General features: G+C 31.6%; 1 protein-coding gene across 1 annotated transcript; it reads left to right on the forward strand.

Annotated features, from left to right (window-relative positions):
• The first annotated feature begins 7,901 nt into the window (after positions 1 to 7,901).
• Positions 7,902 to 10,173, forward strand: LOC146911607 (GDSL esterase/lipase At5g18430-like). Its single transcript, XM_085725869.1, has 5 exons — positions 7,902 to 8,280; positions 8,905 to 9,032; positions 9,117 to 9,359; positions 9,447 to 9,699; positions 9,825 to 10,173. The coding sequence occupies exons 1-5, from the start codon at positions 8,019 to 8,021 to the stop codon at positions 10,055 to 10,057; spliced, it is 1,119 nt and encodes a 372-aa protein (XP_085581995.1). The 5' UTR covers positions 7,902 to 8,018; the 3' UTR covers positions 10,058 to 10,173.
• Positions 10,174 to 11,381: the final 1,208 nt, after the last annotated feature.

Below are 11,381 nucleotides of genomic sequence, written 5' to 3' on the forward strand. Positions count from 1 at the left end.
TGATTTCCTACATTTTTTGAAAGGTGTTGTTTCTGGTATTGGCGCCTATATAAATATAGGCGCCAATACATTAGTAGTTCTGCAGAGCTTCATACAGAGTCTCTCAACCAACCATCTATACAAGAAAGTCATAGAATTAGAACAAGAGATAACTTTGGTGGAGTTCACCATTTCACTTTTTAAAAAATATAATTAAAAAAGAAAAAGTAGAAGAAGAAAAAAAAACTATTATTTAGACATCTGGGATTATAAGTTTTTTGTTTCCTTACTTTTTCTGCTACTTCATTTCCAGATTGATGAGAATGTGGCTAGAGAGATTATCAACCACAGGTCTCTTCGGCACCCGAATATAATTTACTTCAAGGAGGTAAGGATTTTATTTGTTCATCTGTTGGATCAGTTTGTATTGAGTACATTGTTAATTGATTCTGAGTTGTTAACTGTTACTTCAATGGGGTTTTGATTGGTCAGGTGGTTTTGACCCCTACTCATTTAGCAATAGTAATGGAAAGTGTTTTATGGTAAAACCTAGCACCTTCTTGCAGTATAAGCAGAGTCCTTACTGTCAATAGTCATTATAGACAGTGATCATGTCCATATAAAAAGATCAAACAATTAAGATTATGAATTTTCAATTGGCCAAAAGTCCTGATGTGAGTCGTCCAGTCTCTATACAACGACTCATATAAATTGACTGCAATGACAGTAGGTAATTCTTACCATAGGAAATTGAGTATGTTTTTGTTTATTGTATCTATTTCTACTTTACTTTTTAACATTCAATAATGTTAACTTATATTTTCTATCATATGATATTTCTTGTCTAGGTAAATTGCCCGATGATACTCAAATTGCACTGAAGAAGCTTCGTGATCTCTGCTTTGACACATATGATATATTTTAGAATGAACGTAAAACTCAAGGACCTTTCCCATCCAAATATTATGTCGTTACATGGGTGCACCTCACGTGGAAGTCGCGGTTACATGCTTGTCTACGAGTATGTGTCCAATGGAATTATGGTTGATCACCTTCATGGCGACAAAGCAATATAGGGATAATTAACTTGGAAGGCTAGGATGAATATTGCAGTGGAGACCACTAGAGCACTAAAACATCTTCATGCTTCTAACGTCATTAAAACCAGAAATATTTTTCTTACCGCTAACTTTCATGCAAAAGTAGGAGATTGTAGACTCTCTCATGATCTTCTGACTGATCAAAGCCATATTCGAACAGGTGCACAAGGGACTCCAATTTATCTAGATCATTCTGAGTACGATCAGTACAACCAGCTTACTCATAAAAGTGATAGTTCTAATAGAGTGGAGGCAATTAGGTTTTCAGGAAAGCGTAGATTTTGGAGGGAATAAAGTAATGAATTTAGGGCTTGTTTGGAACGTGAGAAATAGAGGCGATAGAAAGACAAGCGAGAGAGTTTGAGAAGAAATGCAGAACTTCTTCTGTTTGGCACTGCAGAAAAATAGGGAAGAGAGACCAAATTGATGTAGGCCCCACACAATTTATCTTCTCTTCAATCATGCGAAGAAATAGGAGAGAGTGGCCCAAATTATTGCCTTTTCCACATTTATCCTTGTTTTCTATCACAATGTCTGCACTTAATTTTTTTTTTTTTTTTATAGAAAATGTCTTACAATTTTTTTTGACGGACACTGGCTGGACTTATTTCATAATGGGTGACCAAGAGAATGCCTTACAATTTTTTTTTTTAACATTGCAATCTACTCGTTTTCTATATATTTTTTTACAATTTATCTTTTTTCTTTTTACGTTTTCTCTTGAGAATGAATTTATTATATTTTTTTACAATAAATTCATTGTATTAAACTAACGTAATTAATAATTTTTAGAATAAATTAAAGTTCAATATACAATATTGCAGTTTTTTAGTAGTCTAAGGAGATAGCTTAATTACATAAAAATAAATTAACTTTGAGATAAAATGAATTGAATAATAGTTTTTAGTTAAGGGTGTTTTTGTCCTTTCAAAAAATAAATACACTTCTCTCTCTTCTATTTCTCTTCTCATTCTCTTATACCAAACAACACCTCAAATCTACTCTATTTCTCACATCTTTCTCTCTTTTCAAACTCTCTCTTCCCAACTTCTCTCTTCTCAACTTCTCTTTCATACCAAACACCCTAACCGCGCCATGCAACAATTTTGCATTTGTTGGTTACATGCATTTACTAAACTCCTATAAATTTGATGATCATGATCCATCTATGCATAATTTTAAAATTGCAGATCCAGTCGAGGATGCACTTGCAGTTGTGACCATTTATGTCGTTGGGATAGGAATTGTGGATGTTGCGGCAAAAAATAATTTTATACTCTCCAAATAAACAAAAAAAATGTTCTATAATTGTCATAATTTGTTTACATATTATAGTTTTGAATATATTTTAATTCATTTTAGGATATTCTATCATATTTATGAATTTATAAATATTTTAAATTTACCTCAACCAAATTTAATCTACCTCTCCCCACTAACAATTATTTAAACAAAATTTCCAACTCTCCCCACCCAATTTTTTATTTCCCTCCACTAACACACACGCACGCGCGTACCCACACACACATAATATGGTGAGAGCAAACATTTAATTAGGTTTATGAAACAAGACTTAAATGTATAGTATATAGATAAAGTATCAACCTTAACAATTTTATTGATTCGTAAAGACTCATGAAAACACATCTCTTAAAGAGCAATAGACTCATAAGGAGTTGATTTGTTCATCGCAAAAATATTCATGTTTGCTTCAGGAGCAAATGACTAAATTTATGGAAAGTTATAGAAAATTATTACTCGTGAAACATTATAATATATATTACATATGTACACAAAGCATATAAATCACAATGGCTCAGCCGTAGAAGAACTTAAACATGCTATGGTCAAGAGTTCAACACTCCACTAAAGATGGATGCCTCGCCACTGAGGGAGAAGAAGTGTGCACTGATGACCACGCTGGACCCGACATTTTTTGTGCTTAAGTTGTTTGTGCTTCTGTGTTTTTATTTAGAAGAGGGGTGACTTAGAAGAAGCAAAGTGAGGTGGTTTATATAGTAGTAGAAAGAAAAAGAATGCAATGTGACAAGAAATCAAATTATATTTTTCAAGACTCCCCAGTTCAGCCTTGCACTGCAAGCAACCTATTTTTCTTCCTATTTTAGTTGTTTCTGAAATTTTAGAAAGATGGTCCCTAGCTCATTTATGTAGTTTCACAACAATCCTCCACTTCTACTATCAAAATTGAAGTAATTGAGGCAAAGTGAGTATTTTTGAAAGATGCTCCTATCACATGTTTAGTGAAGTACTCTACAATATAAGCAAAATTAATTATAATGCTCTCCAACAATATTAACCACCAAAGTTATCACAATGAGTCCTATAATTGTTCTATAATTGTTACTCTTTAATTCATTATAATTTTATACTCTTTTCAAATAGACAAAAAAAAAAGTTCTATAATTGTTATAATTTTTATACATATTTTATTTATAGTTTTGAATATATTTTAATTCATTTTAGGATACTCTATCATATTTATGAATTTATAAATATTTTGAATTTACCACAACCAAATTTAATCTACCCCTTCCCCCTAACAATAATTTAAACAAAGTTTCCAGCTCTCCCCACCCAAATTTTTATTTTCCTCCACTTAACATACACGCACGCGCGTGCACACCCACCCACATAATATGGTGAGAGTAAACATTTAATTAGACAAGACTCAAGTGTATAGTATATAGATAAAGTATCAACCTTAACAATTGTATTGATTCCTAAAGACTCATGAAAACGCATCTCTTAAAGAGCAATAGACTCATGAGGAGTTGATTTGTTCATCGCAAAAAGATTCATGTTTGCTTAGGGAGCAAATGACTAAATTTATGGAAAGTTTTTCTCAAGGTCATCTACCTCCACCCACTAGTGTATCCAAGACCATGGACCAGTGGCTGCAAACATTTTTTACTTACAAAATTTAGTTTTTTCTCATAAAAAAGTTGCACATTTTAGTCCTCCTTCGTCTGCATCAATGATTTATTTATGAGGAGGTCTAGGATTCAATTATAAGAGGTGAAAAGAACCATTTCATTGAGACGTACATTACTCCATGAATTGTAAAAAAAAAAAAAAGTCTTTATTCATGTCTATGTTATTTAATTTTTTTTTTTTTTTTATGTTTTTATGCAATTATGTCTAATACCATATAAAAGGTAATACAATCAGCATGATTTAATGGTTAAAGACTAAGATTTTTTTAAAATTTATTCTAATTAAATTATAGAATTTAAAAATTTGTATTTAGAATCTTGTTTGATTATATATACATTTTTTTTTAAAAAAGTTAGAGTATTACTTTTCCCACCTTATAGGTTTCTCACGCGCCCTGCTTTTTTTTTTATTTCCAAAAATGCCCTTTTGCATTCCGGATTTTAAAATCCGGATTCATGTTTACTATTTCGGATTTTATAATCCGGACAATTCTTATGTATAATCAGTCATCAGACTCTCTCACATTTCAGCAGTTTTGAGTTTTGCTTTAAAAACAACAAAAAAACTAAGTAAAAAATGCTAAAAACCTGTCAAATAAAATCATAAAAATATAAAAATAGCAAAAAAAAAATCTAAAAATCAAATAAAACTAATGCAAATTTTTTCGGATTTTTCTGAGAATATGAAAAATTTAAAAAAATGAAAAATGGGTCTAAACGATGGAATTTTGGATTTTGAGGGGCGGAGTCCCGTAAGAAGTCCCTTCTAGGGGAGTCATGGTCCTTGAATTTTTTCTGATTTTCTGGGGAAGTTTCGGAGCAATCCGATCAAGTAGCCCGAAAACCCGATTTTTGACTATGAACAGGTAACAATGACCTAAAAACATAAGGATGAGAGTTAGGAAGATTAATATTGTCCCTAAAATGTCTATCCATGTTACAAACATGTTTATAATTTGTGCTGATACAGTTCGGATTATATAATCCGAACTGTTTTACCTTGAAGAAAGGTGTTTGGGGGGTTTCCGGATTATGTAATCCGGAAACATCATGTAGCGCGCCCTATTTTTTTGAAGTATCCGGATTACAAAATCCGGAAAAATCCGTAACTCCATTTTTCACCCTATAACAATGGAAAACACTATTCCGGATTATGAAATCCGGAAACCTCGAGGGCATTTTTGAAAAAAACGCAGGGCGCGTGAGAATCCTATAGGGTGTAAAAAGTAATACTCAGAAAGTTATGTCCCACGAACCCAATGATCTAACCTGCTTATCACCTCATGTTGGTGTGAGTTTGATAGAAAAAATACAATTTTTTAACCAAACCTCATCCATTAAAATTTGATTGGGCCATGTAGCGGATTTGGCCAAAACCGACCTAACCCGGCATGTGAACTCACACCCGTACATAGAAGAATTCTACTCTTTACCCAACAGTTTTTGCTCATTCACAACTAAAAAGACCAAAATGCCCTTGCATGAGTTAACTCACACTAGTGTTAATTCTGCGTGACTTAACTCACGCAGTGTAAGTTAAGTCACGCTGAAAATTCACACTGAAAATTCCGACGTGAGTTAACTCACGCTGATTTCTTTCTCACTTTTCTATCACCAGCTAACATTATTTCAACCAAAGTGGGACTCATATTAATTATTTATGACAAAAGTAGGATCCAATGATCCACATGACTACCAAAGTGGGACCCATATTAATTATTTATGACAAAAGTGGGATCCAATGATCTACATGACTTTGAATTGACAAAAAGCACCACCATATAACTTTGAATTGAATTCAGCACAGCAGAAATGACAAAAAGAAAGCAACATGAGTTATTAATTGATTATATTACTCCATCATGTGAAACTCACATGTGATGCGTCATGTGTGGTATATTGTAACACAAGTACCTAACAAAACCATCATGTGAACACGTAAAGTTAAAACTTGAATTTTGAACTAACGTGAGTTAACTCACATGAGGTATAACACATGCGTGAGTTAACTCACACGGGAGTATAACACCAGCATGAGTTAGCTCACGCAGCGTGAGTTAACTCACGCATGAGTAATTTTGTCTTTTCAATTGGGAGCGAGCAATTTTTGTTGGGTAAAGAGCAGAATTCTACATAGAAACTCACATCGTTTCTTGTCCCTACAACCATGGTCGTAGTTGTTTTTATTTTTAGGGTTAATTAAGTTTTTAGTCCCTATAAATATTCACAGTTTTGTTTTTAGTCTCTCTATAGAATAAAATCACACTTTTTAGTCCTTGTGACATTTTCCTTAAGCATTTTAGGGATTAAAAATGCTGATGGAAAATTTTTTTAGGGACTAAAAATGCTGATGAAAAATTTTATAGGGACTAAAAGTGTGATTTTATTTTGTAGGGACTAAAAACAAAATTCTAAATATTTATAGGGACCATTTACTTAATTAACCCTTATTTTTAAAGGTTCAAGCTTAAACCTTATTTAATATGAACATTATTATGAGATAGAATTACTTACAAAATTCGATAAATGATTTTACATTTAAAAAGATATAAAGTTAATAAGGGATTAAGCGTTAGTCACTCTATTTTTTTTTTCTTTAGGTTATAAAATTGTTGTACTCGCCTACTACAGCTAGTATGGTGACATGATCGACATTGATTCGACAAAAACAAGGAAAATAAATATGAGTTGAATTTTAAAAACACATGTTTGTTTTTCATTATTTTTGTATCTGATATCATGATGTCAAAGATAATGGTAAGTTTCTACTTCCAAAAAGTGATATCGACAATCCTTAAAGTTTTAAATAATTTTTAAACACCTGTTCATAGTTTTACTACTTATCAAACTAGTCTATGTATAACTTGTCTCTGACTGAATATGTTTCAACAATTTCTGTTTAATTTGAGAATCTAACTATTAACTAAAACCAAATTATTTTATCTTTAATTTGTCACGACTCATGCGTGTTTAGAGTAGTTTTTTTTTTGATGTTTTCGCGAGTTTAGCTCAGTTGCTAGGGACAATGCATAATATATGTAAGGTCCGGGGTTCAAACCCCGACCACCACAAAAAAAAAGAGTAGTTTTCTAATATGTAACAAAAAAAGAGAGTAGCTTTCTAATAAACTTTTGTCTTTTGAAACAAAGCTAAAATCAAATTATGTTATTTAATTTGTTAAAACCATTTAGCATTATGTTCTGGAATTTAGATTGCTAAGTTGATAGTCGCTTTGCTGTTTTTTTTTTTTTTTTTCAATTAACTTAGTGACTATAAATTTATATCATAAGATGAATAAATGGGGTGTTTGGTGAGTTCGAACCTCAATCCCTACGTATATTATACGATGTTCCTATTAACTAAACTAAGCTTACCGAGCCTGGTAGTCCCTTTGTTATTCTGATTTGTATTTATGTGCTAATTGAATGAAAATTATTGTAATCTGAGTTTTCTTTCTCTCATTTTTTATCGCCGCTTCTCATGAGAATCACACGTCTTAGACTCTTGGTAAAACTTTGCATTAGGAATGAAAAAATTAAAAGTGAGAAACATTGTGGCAACTGGAAAACTGGCAATATGGTCTATGAAGTGCTTTTCACGGAAGTATTTAGCTAGAATATCCAATAATTCGTGACAAGAGTATAGTTTTATTGGTTGTTGTATTAAAAGCATGCGTCAACCATAGGAAACATACCTTGTTTTCACTTTTTTCTTCTTACATTTTTTGTATGCTTTTGGGCGGCGGAAATTATTTCTTATTGCATTTCTATTCAACCAATTTCACATGTCATGCACTTTCAAAACTAGAAAACATGCAACTTGAAACAATTCATTTCAATTAAATACCACCAAAAAGTTCATTCTACCTAAAATTCAATCTTTTATTGATTGAAAAAAAGTGGCTATAAAAAGGCATGAATTGATGTATCCAATACAACATATTCACTTACACATATTGAAACGTTAATTCTTTTCAACTAACTCCATGCAAATGGCAATTCCTTCCTCTTTTGCTGCTTTGATGATATCTTTTGGTATATTTTTAGTGATTGGGGTCATTGTCCCAGCTGGAGCTGATACCAAGCAAAGGGCTTTCTTTGTATTTGGTGATTCACTCGTTGATAGTGGCAATAACAATTATTTGGTAACTACTGCTAGGGCTGATTCTCCTCCTTATGGAATTGATTATCCAACTGGTAGACCAACCGGTCGATTCTCTAATGGTCTCAATATTCCTGATCTTATCAGTTAAGTATCACATTAATTAATTCTCTTTTTAAGGTTATTTACGCATACTAAAAAAAGTTGTTACGGTTTATTTATCGTTTACTTATTATACTTTTTTAACTACTTATCTCGTGAGTTTAGCTCAGTTGGTATGGACAATGCATAATATATGCAAGGTCCGGGTTCGAATCCCGGCCACCACAAAAAAAAAAATTAACTACTTACCATATCTTTTATGGTATTTCTCTCTACAATAAATAATTGGAGATAATTTTAACAAAACTACTTTGAAAACGACAAATAAAAAAACAAAAACAAAATTAAAATTCGACACTTAAAAAAACAGAGGGTATTTGTCAATTTTTCAACACTACTTCCTTTTTTGAATTCCATCAACCACAAATCCAAAACAAGTATGAAATATATATGCAATTATTTCATTTTTGCTCACTAATCAATCAAATATCAAACACACTACTAAAAAAAAATTAAATTAGCAATGAAAAGTTATAAACGAAAATAAATACATCTCTAATTTGACATGTAAATGCTGAGACACAAAAACTAGAGACCAATTTCATATTTTTGGTATCTTTAATTTTGGTATGCATTCAATTCAAAAAAAAAAATTCTTTGATTATCAGGCCAAAAACTTGGTATTGAATCCGTATTGCCATACTTGAGTCCACGGCTAAGAGGTGAAAAGCTTTTAGCCGGAGCCAATTTTGCTTCAGCTGGAATTGGCATTCTCAATGATACTGGAGTTCAATTTGTAAGTATGCTAGTTGCCATTGTATATATAATCAAATCAAATGTAAACTTCGGTTTATTGTATTGAAATAATTTACATTTGCAGCTTAATATAATCAGAATGTATAGACAATTAGATTACTTTGAAGAGTACCAACATCGAGTGGCCTCTATAATCGGCGCAGCCCGAGCTGAGAAGTTAGTCAATAAAGCATTAGTCCTCGTCACTGTTGGTGGTAACGATTTTGTAAACAATTACTATTTGGTGCCTTATTCCGCAAGGTCTCGTGAGTATTCGCTACAAGATTATGTCAAATTTCTCATCATAGAATATCGTAAACTCCTGGAGGTAAACAACCTAACTAATATACTAACATTTATCTATGTATGATGTCAACGTAGTGATAAGAGTTTGACATAATTATATATGTTGCAGAGACTATATGATATAGGAGCTCGTAGAGTTCTTGTGACAGGCACTGGACCATTAGGGTGTGTTCCAGCAGAAATGGCGATGCGCGGAACAGATGGAGGATGTTCTGCTGAACTTCAAAGAGCTGCGACATTGTACAATCCTCAACTACAACACATGATACAAGGACTCAACAAGAAAATTGGCAAAGACGTTTTTATTGCTGCAAATACAGCCTTAATACATAGTGATTTCGTTACTAACCCCAAAGCATATGGTACCCTAACTTCTATTATATGCCAACTTGTTAATTTCATAAAATTGTATTTACAAGAATTCAATTTAAAAAGTAACACAAATTATTAATTAACATGTATATATAAAAATGTTATTGTTGGACAGGATTTATTACATCAAGAATTGCTTGTTGTGGTCAAGGAGCCTACAATGGGATTGGTTTGTGCACACCACTCTCTAATTTATGCCCAGATAGAGACTTGTATGCATTTTGGGATGCATTTCATCCATCTGAAAAGGCAAACAAAATTATCGTGGAGCGAATTTTGTCAGGTTCTAAAAGATACATGAATCCAATGAACCTCAGCACCATCTTAGCATTGGATGATACCACATGACAACTCTCACATTTCTTCTTGTAATTGGGATTGGAATTTGGTTTTAATTTGTAGCAAGTGTGTGACTACCATATTCTCTATAAAATTGTGACCTTCTAAATTTAGTTTTTATTAAATTTTACTCCCTTCATTTTGAAATAAATGTCGTTTAAGATTTTTACGTACATATACAATGAGTAGAATAAAAAGAACAGCCATTTTACCAAAATATCCCTACTAATTATTGAAATATAAAATAAAAGTAATGTTTTTAGACTAGTGTATATAGGGATACAATTGGAAAAATATAATTAATGTTATATTGAAAGTCAAAATTTTTTTGCTAAATTATATCTATAATCTATACGATATATAAAGAAAATAGTCTCTTTTGACTTTTTTGGACTGGTTTTTTCTCCTTCTAATATTACCCTCAACTTCAATACAAATAACACTTATAACAAATAGATAAGAGTAAATTCAAATATTAAAACAAAATGTAACAAATTGTATATGTCCGATTTTTTCCCTTATCATTTTATAGATGGGAGTGGATGAGAGTGAATTCAAATATTTAAAAAAATCTAACAAACACAAATTTTTTTGTTACCCCACAAAATATACCGTGTAGCAAATATGAGTATATGTCCAATTTTTTCTTTTATCCTTAAAAAAAGTGTAACAAACTAGACCCCGTTTGGATAAACAGCTTATATAGATGCTTATAGCATTAGAGCTTATGACATTAGAGCTTACATCATAAGCTCTTATACTCGATAAGTTATTTATGTTTGGATATGTATACTAAAAAGTACTTACATAAATTGAAGTGTTTGAGTGTGACATTATATAAGCAATTATAAAATTTTAAAATATTTTTAATCTAACAAGAAAAAAACCATAAAATCAAACTACGATTATTAAGATTTTTTTTTTGACAAAATTAATCAAGATTATTATATTATATATATTGCTAAATAATATAAATATAAAAGAACAAGTTACGTTTGTTACGTGTTACTCAAAAAAAGATAAGTATATAACTAGGGCCCCTTTCTCTACTCAACACAGCAAAAGATAATTACATAATAAATAAAATATAGGTTTGGAAAAAAAAGTGGATTGCCGAGAATCGAAGCTGTTCATATTATAATGGCATAAGCTCCGTATTAAGCTGTATGTGAAGCTCAAAATTTGGGCTTATTAAAATATGACATAAGCAGCTTATGAAATTATGATAAGCTATTTTCATTGATTTACCCAAACGCATTAAAAAAGGCTTATGGGTGTAGATAAGCCCACATAAGCTCAAAATAAGTCAATCCAAACGGGGTCCAAGTATATG

This window comes from Medicago sativa, chromosome 7, assembly GCF_051527215.1.
Source record: "Medicago sativa cultivar Bolivia chromosome 7, Bolivia_mono, whole genome shotgun sequence".
Lineage (NCBI taxonomy): Eukaryota > Viridiplantae > Streptophyta > Magnoliopsida > Fabales > Fabaceae > Medicago > Medicago sativa.